This window comes from Acromyrmex echinatior, chromosome 9 (assembly GCF_024713525.1).
Source record: "Acromyrmex echinatior isolate Ae372 chromosome 9, ASM2471352v2, whole genome shotgun sequence".
NCBI lineage: Eukaryota > Metazoa > Arthropoda > Insecta > Hymenoptera > Formicidae > Acromyrmex > Acromyrmex echinatior.
In genome coordinates this window covers 5644693-5662353 of record NC_141860.1, presented here as the reverse complement: position 1 = coordinate 5662353, position 17661 = coordinate 5644693, and the positions used below count along the sequence as shown (strand labels likewise).

The 17661-nt window shown below is 29.8% G+C and overlaps 2 protein-coding genes and 1 long non-coding RNA gene across 8 annotated transcripts; 2 read left to right on the top strand and 1 right to left on the bottom strand.

The window, feature by feature from the left end:
• The first annotated feature begins 2896 nt into the window (after positions 1–2896).
• On the top strand, positions 2897–9888 carry LOC105151125 (uncharacterized). Of its 4 annotated transcripts, none has more exons than XM_011064666.2 (9): positions 2897–3109; positions 4512–4709; positions 4813–5310; positions 5376–5611; positions 5744–5828; positions 6095–6169; positions 6495–6752; positions 6846–7241; positions 7575–9888. In XM_011064666.2, the coding sequence occupies exons 1-9, from the start codon at positions 3058–3060 to the stop codon at positions 7790–7792; spliced, it is 2016 nt and encodes a 671-aa protein (XP_011062968.1). In that variant the 5' UTR covers positions 2897–3057; the 3' UTR covers positions 7793–9888. The 4 variants fall into 4 exon arrangements, with proteins under 4 accessions (XP_011062968.1, XP_087265774.1, XP_087265775.1 ...); XM_087409648.1 differs by having other exon boundaries at positions 6068–6169; XM_087409649.1 differs by having other exon boundaries at positions 6068–6169; positions 6846–7248; positions 7575–7638.
• Positions 8383–17031, bottom strand: LOC105151126 (U2 snRNP-associated SURP motif-containing protein). 3 transcript variants are annotated; one of them, XM_011064670.2, is made up of 20 exons: positions 16800–17031; positions 16450–16493; positions 16261–16377; positions 16091–16187; positions 15704–16018; positions 15271–15335; positions 14943–15108; positions 14128–14291; positions 13490–13549; positions 12990–13033; positions 12735–12839; positions 12309–12536; positions 11911–12153; positions 11540–11726; positions 11271–11457; positions 10331–10464; positions 10160–10248; positions 9890–10049; positions 9648–9805; positions 8383–9287 (listed from the first exon to the last, which is right to left on the bottom strand). In XM_011064670.2, the coding sequence occupies exons 2-20, from the start codon at positions 16471–16473 to the stop codon at positions 9005–9007; spliced, it is 2826 nt and encodes a 941-aa protein (XP_011062972.1). In that variant the 5' UTR covers positions 16474–16493; positions 16800–17031; the 3' UTR covers positions 8383–9004. The 3 variants fall into 3 exon arrangements, with proteins under 3 accessions (XP_011062972.1, XP_087265773.1, XP_011062971.1); XM_087409647.1 differs by having other exon boundaries at positions 16876–17031; XM_011064669.2 differs by having other exon boundaries at positions 16584–16869.
• Positions 10343–11547, top strand: LOC147908531 (uncharacterized). Its single transcript, XR_015546197.1, has 2 exons — positions 10343–10480; positions 11257–11547. It is a non-coding gene; the product is annotated as an uncharacterized LOC147908531 (long non-coding RNA).
• Positions 17032–17661: the final 630 nt, after the last annotated feature.

Genomic DNA, 17661 nt, shown 5'->3' with positions numbered 1-17661 from the left:
TACTTAATGTAAAAAAGATTAGTTGCTTATAATAATTTTTTCAGAGCAATTCTGAAAAGTATTGACAATATTTGATTTTTGTTGCAATAAATTAAAATTATATAAATAAAATGAGAGAGAGAGAGAGAGAGAGAGAGAGAGAGAGAGAGAGAGAGAGAATGCAAGAAAAATATAATGTATGTTTATGAATGAGCCTAAAAGCGTTTCTTCATCTTCTGATAGAGCATGAAGAAAAATGTATTAAATATAAAAATATCTGTTTAGTTGAGGCTATATAAAAAGATAACTTTATTATATATATTCAAATGATTTATAATGCATAAATAGAGTTGTGAAAACAACTGTAACCGAAAATTATACGTTTCGTGATGTGAAACTCTTATGTCAAATAGCTCTACAAGCCATACTAATATTACAACTATAATCCCTCCATTCTAGTAGAGAACAATTATAATAACATTACAATAACAAGAAAATTGTTAAGGCAAAGGTATATAGTTATCGTTCAATTATTATATAAATATTATACACAGTTTATAAACATTAGTTATGTACAGCGTGTACAGAAATCTCTTTTCCACATGCAGGAAATAAATCTCCATTTAATCTTTTTATCTATTTGCTAGTTATAAGATTTAAGATAATTTAGTAAATCTGTAGATAAATCAAATTATTTATAAAATAGTTGAATTATCTAAATATATTGAGCGAGATTAAGATACTGTATGTGTGAACTTAGTTTGAAAACTTAACATATCCATACAAGGCCTTTGTATATAGAATTTTTTCGTTATTTAGTGTAGAAAATATTATAGTAATATTATATAAATCGTTAAGTAAAACTGTTAGATGCAAATTAGTGAACAATTTTACATGATATTATTATATGATATCGCGCACGCGCGATTTTTTTCTTTATTGTACGATATAGAGAAATACAAGTATCATCTTCAAAATAAAATATGATCGAACCAATTAATGGGCTGTGTTTTGCAGAGAAAACATTGTGCTCAGTGATTCTTTAATACGATTAATTCTTGCCTTTAGTTCTTCGCTGGATCTAAATGTAGGAAGGATAAAGAATCACTTAGCATTCATTGATCAGTTTTCTTTGTTAAACGCAGCCAATGTCACAAGTACACCTCGTACTTGGAAGAAAAATGTAACTTAGTTTATATAATTGATTATTAAAGTCAATTGTTTATTTAAAATTGTTACAATCGCAATAAATTTTCATTGGAAGGACTTAATCTTGTATTCTCTTGTTTTCCGATAATATTAATTCTGCATTGCATTTTTTATTTATAAATTGAATATAATTTTTTTACGTATTAAGTACAGCAAATAATCAAGATGTTTACAAAAACGCTTATGTTATCGTTTGTAATTAGAAAGCACTGTTGTGGAATTTTTTATGTATTATTAAAAGCTTGAAAGAGGTGAAAAAAAATTCCATAATGTAAATTGTTACATACGATTTAGAAGATTCAAAGTTATAATTCATTTTCAAAAGCCGCGATGAATACAATAAATTTGTCTCATTCTACATATTTTGATGAAAAATTTGATGCAGGTATATGTAGTAATTCTACTTACGAACGGTATTATTTATATTAATTTTATATTAATAATTTAATATTTTTATATAATCTCTTGTTGTGTTCACCCAACTATTATATCTTGTAGAAAACCTTAGCATAGACTGTGCCTTAAAATCAATTGTGGACTCAAAAATGTTTTCTTTTAAATCTACAGAGACCATTATGTACGTGTACATTCATATACAATATACATATATGCATACGTGTACGCGTGTATGTATATAATGTATATACTAAACCTTCATAGCAGAAATATCCTAAATATATCATATGAATATCCTACAGGCATTGTGATATCTTTAGGCTGTCCCTGTAATATAATTTGGACATTTCTGCTGTATAGGAGTATATAATACATTATTTAATTAAAATAAAAGAAAGAAAAACTAATGTTCTGTAATACACTTTTGTGTATTTTAATATTGTACATAAGTTTTTCCTGCAATAAACGAAACGTGTCCTTTTATGTACAATAACCAACGCATTTTTATGCGTTCGCATTAACATCCATATTCATTTGGAGTCGTGTAATGATCTTTTGTAATTAATACATTCAAATTCTTTGTGACGATTGGAAAAATTAAGATGCTATTGGATAATAACGAGATGTATGAAATAAGAAATTCTTTCCAATTTGGAATTATTTGAATGAGAAAAGAGTGTGTGAAAAACAATTTTACGTGTATTGCATATAAATATTTGATAAAAATTCTGTAAGATTTTTTTATGAAACAATTTATGTGTATAAAACAATTGCTTTCGTAATTTCGAGAATCGTGAAGTCTACGTGATCTCGAAATAAACATCGAAAAAAAATTAATTGCATTCACTCTACAAATTCGAGTTTTTTTTTTAAATAATCTACGCAAATATGGCAACAAGTTATTAAACAATCAATATTCGTGAACGAAAAGAATTAACTGTATCGTAATTAAAGAATGTAATGCGAAATATATTTTTTTAATTATGAAATTAAATTTTTAATGAAGAGCGAGATCTTTGACAAGAGTATAAAATTCCTACACCCGCCATGAATTTATTAATATTAGTCGATTTTACTTACCGACTGATTCTCTATTGATAAATCAATAATAATGGACAATAATAGACTTGTTTGTGTTGTTAGAAATTTCCAAAATACTCTTAAAACGAGATAAATGTTATCTGGGCGTTTGAAGAGAAGAGACAAAGAAGGAGGAAGCAAAGATAATTCCGAGTGCAAAAAGTGTAAGAATACGCGAACAGATCTAATAAATTGCAGTTGGCATGCGCAACGGGCTAGTTACTTTAGTGATATCGAATAAATTTATATTAGGATGTTTCGCGCTCGGCAGTGCCGATCTACCATCCGCGAATCAAATTTTTGTAGAGTGGTGCCGTGAACGATCGACGTTTTGAAAATTTAAATTTTTCGCGACGATCAGCAGTACTCTAGAAAGCGTTTACTCATCGAAGAATGTCTGGCGATGTGCAGCCAAGGAAACGGAAGGAAAAACGACGTAAGAAAGGTAAAAATGAGTACAATTGACACAGCACTTTCGTAATACAATTCCTATAGTTGTACGATATTTTTAGTGATGTTTGTTTCTTTTATTTTTATCCCAACACTCCTATCGCCACTGCTTTAGTTCAAGTATGCTTTTTTCGTTTCCTTCATTTGAAAACATCGATCAAAATCTTGTCACGCTTACGTTCTTTTTTTTTTTTTACATTTACTAAAGAATTGCATTTTGCGCGCCATTATGAGATTATGATTTTATGCTCACGAACTTGACGATCGTCGTATTTTACGCATATATTTACGAGACGAACGTTACGTTGGAACGAAACGACCTCGCGCCCTACGATATTACGGGCACATAATGCAGTTTTATTCTTACGATCTTCTGTCAAGTTCCAAAAATATCCATGTACTGTGGCTGTCAGCGACTAGCAGCCACTGACGGCCATTGACAGCCACTGGCCCCGATCATATGCGCGCGACACATTTTTATGTCGATTTTTATTCATTTCATATCCATCAACTTTTCAATATGATTTGCAATGACAATAATAGTCGACATAGTTATTGCAACAGCTCACTTCTTATAAAAACGCTATTGTACGATCGATAATTATTTTGTACGATGATTAGTACGATGTTTTAAAAAAATGAACTCTTTTATTGACATTTTATGACAATTTCCGTAAATTACATCTCAAGAAATTCTTTCATTTTAAAACTTTTATTTTAAAAATTAATTTCTTTTAGATCGGAGTATATCAGAATAATATTAATAATGGGCACTTATCATGCCGTTAAGTTGACGCGAAATTATATAATTTATCAGTATAATTCTTATTAGATGCGTATAAAGTTTCGATTGACTCAAGAAAATTTGGCAGTCATTCGAATTAGAAAATGTGAATTTTAGTATCTTTCGAGCCAACATACCCTTTAGCTTTCAAAAATAGATTAAACTGTATTATCCACTCCAAAAGCATTTCTTGTTCAACTATTTTTGAATTTTGCTCTACTTTTTGTACATGTTATTGCTTATCTCTTATACATATCACGATATCAGCTTTACACTTTCATTAAGAAAATTAATTATTAATTGAAATAATAATTATTTATTGCATGTATATATGTGATTTTAATATCGCATTTTCAAGATTTTATTTCACATATTCACTTTAAACTCGATATTGAAAGAGTTATTCTCTTTTTCTCTCTCTCTCTCTCTCTCTCTCTCTCTTCCCCTTCCTCTTCTTCTCTCTCTCCTTCCCTCTTTCTTTGTTTTCCTCCTTTTAACAATGTCTAAAAATAATTTTACTCTTTATTTCCTCGTGTCCTGTGATTTCTTATTTATTAAGTTCATGTACAGAAATAAATTGTTAATAACTCAAACATTTTTGAATTATATTTAGATGATGAAGATACCGGTACTCCACCACCTATTTTGATCAGCCCAACTGATACTTCTGCCGAAAATGTCACTATTCACATTTATAAAGAAAGTAGCACAGGTGGACATTGGTGTGCTCGAATTATATTTTTTATTTTATTGGCTGTTCTTGCAGGATTAATTGGTATAATAATCTTCGAACATAGAGGAACTACAGATGGTAAATAAAAGAATAAAATATTTCGACATAGTGCAATAATCTTAACTAAACGTAAAAAGAAATTTATGTTAAAATCGCATCTTTATATTTTATAATTTTTAAGTTGATACGCCGATAGCATCGTCACGTTGGGCAAGTATATTTGAAGGCTGGGTAGATGATTCACCATCCAATCATGGTGAGCTAGAAGAAAAGCAAGAAGTTAATGAAGAAGCAGAAGAAGAAGAAGAGGAGGAGGAAGAGGAAGAAGGGGAGGAGGAGGAAGAGGAAGAGGGAGTGGAGGAGGAGGAAGAGGAGGGAAAGGAAGAAGAGGAAGAGGAGGAGGAGGAGGAGGAAGAGGAGGAGGGAGAAGAAGAAAGGGAAGTGGATCACGATGAAAAAAAGTTAACAAGAGTTGAAAAAGAAGATGATGAAAGTATAGAACAAGATACGGAAGAAAATGGCGAAGAAGAAGAAACGCAAGAAGAGGAAGAGGAGAAGGAGGAAGAGGATGACGACGAAGAAGATAAGGAAGAGGTAGAGGAAGAAGAAAAATGGCAAGAAGAAGAAGAGGAAGAGAGAGCAGAAAAGAATAACGTAGAAGTTGAAGATACATCAGATGGTATGTGAATTGCGATACATTATAAAAATTCCAAGCATATTTTTTTATTAAAATAATATCTTCAGAAGTTGATGATGACGTGCAACAAGAATTTGACGCTGCTGGCATATTAGAAGAAGTTGACGAGACAGATGAGAACGAAGATGTAGATGAGGAAAACAATATGATTGATATGGAACTTGATGAATTTAGTACAGTTGATAATTCTGCAGAAGAGAAGAATGATGATGTACCTGAAGAATTCCCAAGTATACCTGGCGTTAATGAAATCGATGATAACAGTGCTGAACCTCTGGAAGAGGTATATACATATTGTTCTCTATTATTTTTATATATATTTTTTATTTATAACTATTTCTCTAGGATTATCTTTTTCAACATTGATTATTTTATTTATATTAACGATATCTTGTCATTGATATCTTTTTATCAGATAGAAGGTGAAGAAGTTGAAGAAGAAAATTTAAATGACGTAGATAATGAACCCGAAGAAGAAGAAGTTGAAGAACCTACTAGTGGTAAGTCATAGTTCATAACAAAATATATATATGTCAACAATATCCTCGAATAATTACATAAATAAATATAGACATTATATTTGATCCTCCATGCTCTTCTTTCATCTCGTTTAATTTTAAATGACATATAATAACCACAAATAATAGATAATATGAGCATCATCATTATAGAATAAAAAATATTAAAATATATTTGCTTTAATATTAATCACGATATTTTCTTATAATAAAAAAGGTAGCAATCAGAAATAATATCGTGGTTGCAGTGGCTGTGAAGTTTGGGGTTGGTGTTGCACTTGTTGTTGCTGCGCATTTTGTTCTCGTTAGACGGTGGAACAACGGTAAATTTAATTTTCATTACACATTATCTTATCAGCATATTTTTTATAATTATAGTTATAGGATATATAAAAAAATTATTAATATAACATACATTGTGAAATATCAGATGTAAAAATATTGAAATAATTATATTTAAAAAGATTAAAATGAAATTTTGCAGGTAAGTAATTTGTTTATGTAGATACATTTATTATAACTGATTATAAAATCAATTAAGACATATTTAATATGTTTCGTTAAAAAAAACCAAAATTTAGAATCAATAAATAATTACATTTTTCTACGTGTTAATAATATGTAACACTGAATGATTCAATTTTTTAGTTGATATTGGTACTTTTCGTTCTCCGCATGATATAACCAACGTACCTGATCAATCAAAAAGTGAAACAATAATTTCACCTTCTCACCTTAAGCAAGTAATTAAGTCAATTGAGAAAGTTGAAAATAAAACAGAAGATTTGAGATCCAAATATAATAATAAGTTGCAAGAAGAAAATATTTCTTTAACGAAACCTACTCCACAAGATGAAGTAATACAAGTAAAAGAAAAATTTCCAGCTCGAAGCACAAGTAAAGAAGGTACTAATGATATATCGTTTTTCGTCGTATTTTCTTATATCTTTTGTTAATAAATTGTACAACAGATTTGTTTATTTATATTCTTAATCATAGAAACGAATATTAGACATGGTCAATCTAAGATATCATCGGAGGAAGAAGAAGAAGAGGAAGAAGATTATGAATTAGAAACATCAGAAGGTGAACGTGTTTCTGGGGTAGAAGAAGACGATGGAGAACAGGTGAAAGATAAAACTGAACAAGAATATGAAGAAGAAGATGAAGAAGAAGAAGAAATTGAAGATGACGAGGAAATCGAAAATGTTGATGATTCCGAATTAATAGCTAAATTGGACGCAAAATATGGAAAATTACCTACTCCACAAGATAGTGAAGTTGAAGAAGAGGCAGATGAGGAGGAGGATGAAGAAGAGGAGGAAGAGGAAGAGGAGGAAGAAGAAGAGGAAGAGATGGTTGAAGAGGAACATGATAAGATGCCAAATTGGAAACGTAAATAGTAAATTATTATATTAATTTTAATATTCTTTTTCATTCTAATTAATAGTATGATTAATAGTATACAATAATTTTTTGTTAAATATATAATAGAGAAATTAGTATACGATTTTAGAAAATACTTTGTTGTAGTCATTTTCATCTCAGATTAAATATTACCATTTCCCAGTTAATAATTTAAATTTTACATGTGAGACATAATTAAAATGAGCATGGAGGATCTTTGTTTTAATCCTTCTTAACATTTTTTTAAATGTATATAATAAAAAAAATATAGATTTAAATATATCTTTCTATTTTTGCGAAATTATTACTTTTCATAAACAGGTGTTAAAGAGTTAAAGGGCTCAAATGTGGAACCTCAAATGAAAAGATCCATTCAACAAACAAGGAGGGAGATTAAGCAAGTGGATAATAAACAACCTAAAGGTGGAGAAAAAGCTTATGATTTTAGTAAGAATACATCAAATATAGATGATACAATCATGTACGAAGAAAATAATTCTGAAGAATACCAGATTGATAAAGAGTTTTACAGTTTTTAGAAAGTATGTTCTTGCAAAATAACTTTGATAGACATACCTGTTTTTTCTTCTTCTGACACATCTATTGTTTTCTCGATATTATATTTATATCGTAAATACGCGATGTGTGGTATCCGCAGTTTAAAAATATGATAATTAAATATATTTTATATATATATATATATATATATATATATATATATATATACTTGGTAATCAATATCATACTCATAGAAAATTATAATTTATTCTCTCTTTCTTTATCTTTAATTTATCTTTAACTTGTTTTCATTTTTGTTTGTTATACACAAAGAATGTTAGGATTTGAAATGTCTTAACTTTATTAAAGCTCAATTAATATATACGTATAATTTTTATCAAAGACATTAAACTTTTATATACAAAGATGACTGATTTAGCATATGTACAAATTGAATTGATTAAAGAATACAGGTATGCTTTATACAATATTACAAAATTGATTTAAAATTAAATATGATAATTAAATAAATTGTGGCGATGTATAATAAAGTGCAAAGCATATATAATTAATAATATATTTCTTGTAAAAAGGTTAAAGGACGTAAATGTAACAAATGATACGATAAATATTGTTTTATATAAAATGATTTATTCGAAATGTTCACGATGCAAGAAAACAATTTTTTTAAATACATATAAGATTATTTTATTTAATTTTCAAATATTCTCATTTCTATTAGATAAAGAAGTCATATTTTGCATAAAGAAGATCATTTTCTACCTTTATTCTGTAATTAATATATACAATCTCTGTTCGTCTTCAAAGTGTATATTTAAAAAATGATAAACCCGCCCGCGTTCCCATCACATGCGATGCGCGTGATTTCCGGTAATCAATAAAATATTGCTTACGTTATATCATGCTACCTTATAATTCCATGTAATGTACGCTGTTATGACTGTTCAATTGTTTTCTGTTATTCAGCACAAAATATATTTTATAGAAAAAATAATTTTATTTAGAGATAATAAAGCAATGAGAAATTTAATTTATATTTTCTGAAAGTATAGGCGAATTAGTCATAAGAGAAGAATTCGAATCGTCGAAATCTTAATCTTCACATTTTCAGTCTCACATTAACTTATATCTACGAATGTGGCATATCGTAAAATAATAAATGTGAGATCTAAAAAATGTCTAAAAAATAGCATCCTGTGGAAAAGATAGTTCGTGCAATGGCGTATTATAGTTCAATATTTATGCTTATGTCTGTGTTTACGTGGAGAAGGGGAAGGCGGACTACAAGCTCTATGTTTAGAGGAAGTACGTGGAGGCGGTGGGGGTGACAAAGATGGTGATCTACGTCTTTTCCTATCACACCGCTCATTAGCGGGTGATCTGCGTGATCCTCTGCCTGATGAAAAGGAAGGCGATGGCGTACGTCGAATACGAGGAGGGGACGGGGTAACTGGTACGCGTTTTTTATACGGAGATCTTGATCTGCGTTTGCAGCGCGGCGATCTACTGCGTGATCTAAAAATATATATTACAAGTATAAATAAATGACAACGTGTAATTATTTCACACATAATGCATGAAAAATTAAACAGTATGCTTTCAAGTTACATATAGACTATATAAGAATATCAGTTAAAAATTGCATCACAGAACTCTAGATTGAATAATATTGATTTGAAATATCATTTAAACACCAAATATTGCACAAAATAAAGATGTATAGATAGATCATAGTCGATTCTTATATTTGAGATTGTTTTAAGTACGGTCTTAAGACACTATAGGCCGATTAGAAGGCTGTATTAGCATCTTAAGATATTATTTAAAACGGTATTAAAATAAGAATGGATTATGAATACCACCCTAAATTTTTACCTATATCTTGTAACTTTTGCCGATGGGCTTGACGACCGCCTTCGATCTCTGTAACTGTGACTAGGAGATTCCGGTGTCGTACTTCGGCTTCGTTTCTTCTCTCTTCGTTTTTCATCATCTCGTTCTTCACTTTTTACGTCCTTCATTTCCCTTTCACTCTATAGAAATGTACACATTATCTACATGTGTATGTAATGTAATTGTTATGTATATCGGAATGAATAAAATTATATATTTCCTACTTTTCTTATAAGTTTCTTCCTATAATGCTCTACTTGTGCCTGTATGGTCATACCAGACTTTAAAGTCCTTCTACCACTTTCTAATTCATCTTGATATTGCATGATTTTTACCTCAATCTCACGTAATCTATTTCGCCTTTCTTCATTATAATCTCTACCACTGCGTTAATTATAATTTTATAATAATTTTTACAAATATACATTTTGTTAATATGTAAACATACTAACAAAAATACATTATCAGTGCAATTGTTATTATAAAAATTTTACCTGGAATCCATACTAGTATCTTGAGAATTAGAATCTTCATTTTGACCTAATTCTTCCCATTTACTGGTAGTCATTGCCTGTGCCTCGACCTGATGAAAAAATTATGTCAACAAGATATGAACGAGAAGATATCAATTATTTAATTTTATTGAGAAAAAAATATTCTGAAACCTGATCAGGATCAACGGTTTCCCATCGTGAAGGAACAAATCCAGCTGGCATTGCCGATTTTTTTTCGTCATCCTTATTTCGTGTGTTTGCGCTATCGTCATCATCCATTGGGACACCATCGATATCTTCATCCACTACGCAAATGTACATGTATGTATGAATGCATGCGCGCGCGCGCACATAAATGTGTTTGTACATTGTTATTTATTAGAATCCGACCGAAACTTTTGCCGAAACTGAACCGAAACACTCGGAAACCTAACCCAAAATTAAAAAATAGGAATCCTATAAAAGTATATGTATAGACGTACTCATATATCATATTTTTTCATAAATATCATAATTTATTGAAATAATAATTAAATTTCAAATTATGATGTTTATGAAAAAGAAGTGTTTATATTCTTCAGTCAAAATTGAACATACAATCGAAATCGATTTTTGATTTCGGTTGTATGTTCAATTTTGACCGAAGAATATAAACACTTCTTTTTCATAAACATCATAATTTAATTATTGAAACAATAATTACATATATTAAAATTAATTCTTATCCTACTAGATACAATTTGGTGCCTCATTCATACTAACGAGGACATTATCCATTTTTTTCACCTATTCAAAAAATCTCTAAAAATTCATCAATACTTTCAACTTTCTAGAATAAATATTAGCACTTTATTTTGGAAAATAATAAAATGTAATATAATTTATAATTATCGAAAGACGCAAAGAAACTTGCATGAACAGGAATCGCTCGGTAACTAGTGACCTCCCTTAGTAGAGTAAGGATTCATATTTATAAAGAAGAGTTACATGGTTTCAGTTGAAACTAACACATAATGAGTGTTCGTTTTCAGTTTCGATAAAAGTTTCGGTCATGCTCTATTATTTATTAATATACAAAATTATATAAATGTATTTAGGAACGTATATTTACTGGGCACTCCGTCAATATCGTCATAATTTGAAGTTGTCTGAGATGTAAGACCATGTTTCATAGCACCTTTCAACAAGGCTGCACCATCAAGTGGTACTCCGTCCAAATCTTCAGTACCATCGCCATCAACATCAGACAATGGTGCACCATCGATGTCTTCATCATTCTCAGGCTCAGGTTCGTCCATCTAAAAAAGAAAGTAGAGTATTAGATATCATATCACAAAATCTAAAACATCCATAAAATATTACTGTAAAATAAAAATTTACCAAAACAAGTCCCAGGAAAGTATTCTGTAACTTAACCAGAAAATCTCTTGGATACACTGCCCAATCTTCCCATGCTCTGAACATTCGCATAACGCGAACTTTGAATCCTTCTGCCTTTAATCTACTGTCAAACTGTTTATACGCTTGATGAACTTCGTTAAAAATATCCAAAAGACGTGTTTCAAATCTATAAAATAAGTGAATATGAAATTAATATCATATGCATTTTTTTATTTTGATGTATATTTTTTCTTTTAAATAAAAAAAAATAAAGATAAGCATGTATACATAAATACACACATATACATATATGTATATATCATACACATATATATATCTGCATTATATATATATATATATATATATCTTACGCCTTCCTATAAATAGTGGCATTGGTCACTTTAACTCCGCAATTATGTAATATGTCAGATATCAAATACAATCTTGCAATTTTTTTATTTACAGGAGTTTGCAGTATTGATAATGACTCTGAAATACAATCACAAATCTCTTCTGCTGCTTCTGCATGTTCTATACAAAACACCATTGCTTCTGCAACTTTTATTCTTTCAGGTGATATGTTTCGCAATAAATCTTCTAAGCGATCTCGCTGACTATGAAAAAACATTTTTCAAACAATTAACATACATTTTTCACGAAGTATATGTAGTTATCTTTTAGTATATTTTTTCACAAAGATAATGTGACTTAATTATATCTTGGTATATCTTATCTTGATGAATAATCTTTTACTATTTTTTGTTGTTACCTGTTTGAGAGACTACCTCTCCTAGGTTCTTGCCTTTCTTCCATTTCTATCAATTCATCTGGCATACCCTGCGTCCAAGGATTAATCGGTGGTGGTCTCCATACACTTCCACCTTTAAACATTCTAAAATCTTCTGTGCGCCATTCTTTTTGCACATCTCCTTGTAGAATAGAATATAGTTTCCAGCGGTAATAAGTATGTGCAGGAGAATAATTTTCAAATAGAAATCTAGAATTGAAAATGTTTTTTTATTCAATTAAAATGTATTAGGGACTGAGAATCAACGTTAGAATCAACGTTAGTTGTAAGTTGCTAAATTCTATATTTGAAGTTACATAAACAAATATTGTATTAATAAAAATGTTTCTGTTAGTTTAGTTGCATATAGATAAAAATGTACATATTATTACATAATAAGATATATACCTGAACATTGGATTGTTCAATTCTCTGTTCATAATCATTGCTTCAAACATTGGTCCTTCTCGAATTACAAATTCCACCATTCTATGTATTAACATGACTAAATTCCTATAACGCAACTCAATTAAGTATGCATATGTATTTTTTGTGTCAATGCCCATTGACACAAATTATTTTATTCACAACAGAAGCTTAAATATTCTTCATATAATTACATACTTACAAGATCTGTCATTATATATTAAAATCAACAAATACCTTTCTGTTGGTATAACCACTTTGACAACAGCATTCTGCAAAACCTTATAGTCCAGATCATAGTGCAACAATGATAGACGACAGGACGTTCCAATCCAAATGCCAAAAGGTACCCAAAGGTATTCCAAAAACGGTTACCAATAATTTATCACAACGCAATTTGTGAATATAATTTGAATTATTATTTTATATGATTAACTAGGATTATTCATATTTTACGCGCTATAAATAAATCTTCATTTTTTTTACTTTTAATTAATAACATTTTTAGATAAATATATAAAATACTTGTACCTCGCAAAAAACTTACCAATTTTAATTGTAAAGAAAACATGACCACCTTGTGTGTGTGTGTGTGTGTGTGTGTGGGGGGGGGGCACGTGTGAGAGATGTGTATGTGGGCGAGTGTGTATGAATGAAAGAATTGATTTAAATATCTAGGATTAAATATCTAATTTAAATTACTAAACATTGAATGGTTCATAAAGGTATAATTTTACCTTTTCAAAGTTTTCCTTTTCCTGCGGGTCCGCGCTCTGGAGGTTGCGGATACGTGGTATCTGAGATTATGTTTAAAAAAGGGTTATACCATTCTAATGTTAAATTAATAAAAGTTTTTATGACAATTAAATATTAATCGCATTTTGAAATATCAATCACACAGAAAACAAATGTGTGAAAACTATTATGTTCTTTACACGATCATCTTCTTTCATGTTTTATTTAATCACTATACATATGTATAAAATTAATTTAAAAAAAAAAAATATATAATACTATACTACTGAGTAATAAAATTAATTTAATCTAAAAATGCTGAACCAATAATTATACGAAAAATAGTTTAGCCAAGTTATTCATAGAATACGTATGATCGAATATTCATGAATCCCTATACGCTCTTTTTGGCAAAAAATGCTAGAAAGCATCTTTTTATAATTCTATGCTATAATGATCAACACATGTCAAGAAAAATATACAAATGATTAATAAGTATTCATAACGTGATTATTCGCGAGGATATTAATTATTAATTTCGCGTGGGGCTATTAATATTAAATAAAAAGGAAACGAAATTGTTAGATATATAGTTGAACAATTTATTAATTGCGCTCTTCAAATGTTTTATTTCGTGTACCTTGTGTCTATCGCGTCGGTGTGGCTGAGCATTAAATGGAAGACCAGATGGAGGTGGTGGCTGCGTGATTTCCATTAAAGCAGGTGGAATATAAATAGGATAGGGCGGAATTGGTACGCTTTTCCCCCAGCCTAATTTCATTTCATACTGCATTATATCACGACCTAAATCATATTAAAAGAATATGTTTTTAATATATCATTATGTAAATCGATTAAACAACAACAAATTATAATAGTTATAAATATAATAAATATATTAAAAATAATTTAAATAAGTAAGCGAAATACATAGATTATACATATGTATGTATATGTATAATCTACGTATTTTTATACATATATATGTATAAAAATATATTTTTATACATATATATGTATAAAAATATAAAATACACACAGGGTGTCTTTATATGTATATTTATTAAAACACTATTTTATTTGAAATTAATTTTCTTCAAAATTATTGAAAATACAAAAAAAAGTTTCAGATAAAAGTGCAATGGCGGGACATATTTTAGTTACTTTGTATCCTTTTTGGATGGAGAACATTAAAAAAATATGAAGATCACCTTCATCTTTTTTTAAATGGAGCTATATAATTTTTTCACATATTATTTCTCATTATTCTGTATATAAAAATATTGAAATAGGAATATCGTAATGTTCCTCCTTAAAGCCGTAATTTTCATTTGAAATATTTCTTTGTATCATTAATAATTTCGGAAAAAATTGATTGGTTAAAATAAAAATAGAGCGCTCTGCAAACTCGCACAAACTTCTATTTTTTTTTAAATATTCTCGTTATATTCTCACCATTAAGATTTTTCAATGCTCGCTCTCCATCTTTACGACTCATGAATGCAACAAAACCACAATTTCTTTGTCTGGCTTTCTCTTCATCGCTACGTGGCCACATTATTTTTATACTAGCTAAAGGACCATATTTGCCGAATATTTCCATTAATTGCTGTTCAGTGATCTAAAAAGATAAAAGAAGGAAAGATTTTAATCAATTGTGCATTAGGTTTGCATGGGTTTCTGTATAATAGTGAAGCTGCGCGTAGCTTAGCGCCGAGACTACCAGTGTCTTCAAATAATTGTGTATAAATTGATGTTACAGTAATAAAATAATAGAGTTTACCTTTGGATTTAAATTTCCTAGGTACAAGTTTGTGGTATTTGGATCACCATTGTCAAATGAACCATCTGTAAAACAAAAATTGTTCAGCATATCCCGTATTTATGAGACAGATAAAGGTGATAAGAGGAAAAAGATATTGGAAGGATAATGGTTACCCTCATATATCAGGGCTAAGAGACGGGGATCATCAATGAAGTTATGCAGATTAGCCTTTCGCGGATCCGGAAATGAGGATTTACTACCTACTGAAGTTGTAAGTATACTACAGATTTAAATACTATTGTAATAAAAATATACTGCCACATCTTTTTAAAACCAATAATAATTAAACAATAATTAAATTGATTATACAATATCAAATTATAAAGTAATTTAATCAATATATTATAGGATACACACTCAAGCACATGTATATATACACATATATGTATACCTTCTACACATTTTAAAGCAGCCATCATTGGATCTTCAGATTGTGTAGATATTACAGTTTTCACCACACCCTTATACTTGTGTCTCTCTTCACGTTCCTCTTGAATCATCTTTAACTCCTCTTTGAATAATTCAAGGTTGCTCTTCTTTTTCTCACCTTCTTTCTTCTTCTTGCCTAGCCTATCTAATTTTCGTTCGTTTGTTCCAAGTAATCTTGCATATTCTTGAGCTTGTTCAGCCGATGATCTATTATCAACTAGTTCTGAGATTTTTGACTGTGGTTTGTAAAGCTTTCCTTTTTCTCTTGTATCTTCCTCTATAAAAAGAATAAAATTTATGATTTACATAACAAAGTAACTTTAAATGCATATTATAATTTCATATTTACGTCTTTTTCCTGCATCATACGTTCCAGCTTTTACCCAAACCTTATTAGTTGTTTTACTAGGTGTTTCTTGAAATGTTGCTACAAATTCTTCAAATGCCTGTACAGAATACACGTAATTATCTATATAAAATATCTGACAAATATAGAAGAAGACTGTATGAGATATTCACCTGAGCCGCAGCTTGTTCTTGCTCCTTCTTACGTTGTTCTTCTAATTCCTTTTTACTTAATGGCCTTTTACCCATTGTACCAATGGAAAAGGCTTTAAGCTTTTGCTCCGCAATTTGCTGTAAATATAGAATATAAGTTCAAGAATATGCAAAGAAACATAAAAACGATCCCAATGTACAAAGAAGTACCTTCATCATAGCCTTATCCGCCATTTGTAAAGAAATGGTCTAACCTAAAAAAAAGGGAGAAAATTACATAAATTGACTAAAATTATTAATTTAATTACCAAAAGGATAAATTCACAAAAATAAATAATGCATACAAGTTAAATGTTATAAATATCCGTTACAAAATTTCGAATCCATTCAATGAAATATATGTAGAACGTGCAAATACGGTAATAAACTTTAAAAATGTTGAGAAAACAATTGGCTGAAGTAATACGTATGTTGGCAGCTGGACGATTACAGTAGCAATCGATTTATACAAAAACGTAGAATTCCGTCAAAATAAAATCATCCGTCAATGTCAAACGTACTTTATCACACTTCACACGCGAAAAAATCATAAATTATAATATCTCTTTTTCAGGAATCTCATGATAATAGCGACACCTAGGATTGCGTCTTTTGGCGTCTCATGGGTGCGTTCCACTTATAACGTTCACACACTGATTATTATTTCATCCTTGTGTCATCAAATGTTAAACAAGAATGAAATGATGATTGATGCATGAAATGACTATTTGAGAAGCTGCGCATAATCAAAGGAACAGGGAACAGAGAATAAAGCCTGATGCATAATAGAGGGTGTGCGTTCCACTTGATGCTTTAAAGCCTACGGCATATAATGCTTGTTTTCCTGCTGGATTGCTAGCTGGATTAGAATCTTGTCACCGTATTGGCTGCGATACTGGCACTGACAGTATCGCAGCCAATTAAGATTCTTATGGCTGTTTTTCATGCTAACGCTCATTTTCAGCGTCAAAACAGATCTCGTGATCAAAATTGATGCTTAGTATTCGCCAATTTTGATCATGTACCTGTTTTGACACTCGAATCTAGCGTCGAGCGTCAGCATGAAAATGCCTAAGAACTTATACAATACTTGGGCTACGTTCCAAAACTTTTTCTTCGAAAGATTTTATATGCTATAGTATACGTTACGTATACTATATATTTCGAGTAAAATTTTCCTCAGAGAAGAAGTTTTGAAACGTAGCCCTAAGAGATTGAAATTTATTATTTCCTGTTCTTATTGCCTGTGTTTTTCAATTGTGCGTCAAGCTTAACAGTTTATGGCTATAAATGATTCTTTAGTTTAACTACAGAAAACGGCCCTATGATGGCTGCGATCGAAGTCTCTACAAACCAATTAGAAAAAAAGAATTTTATAAATTG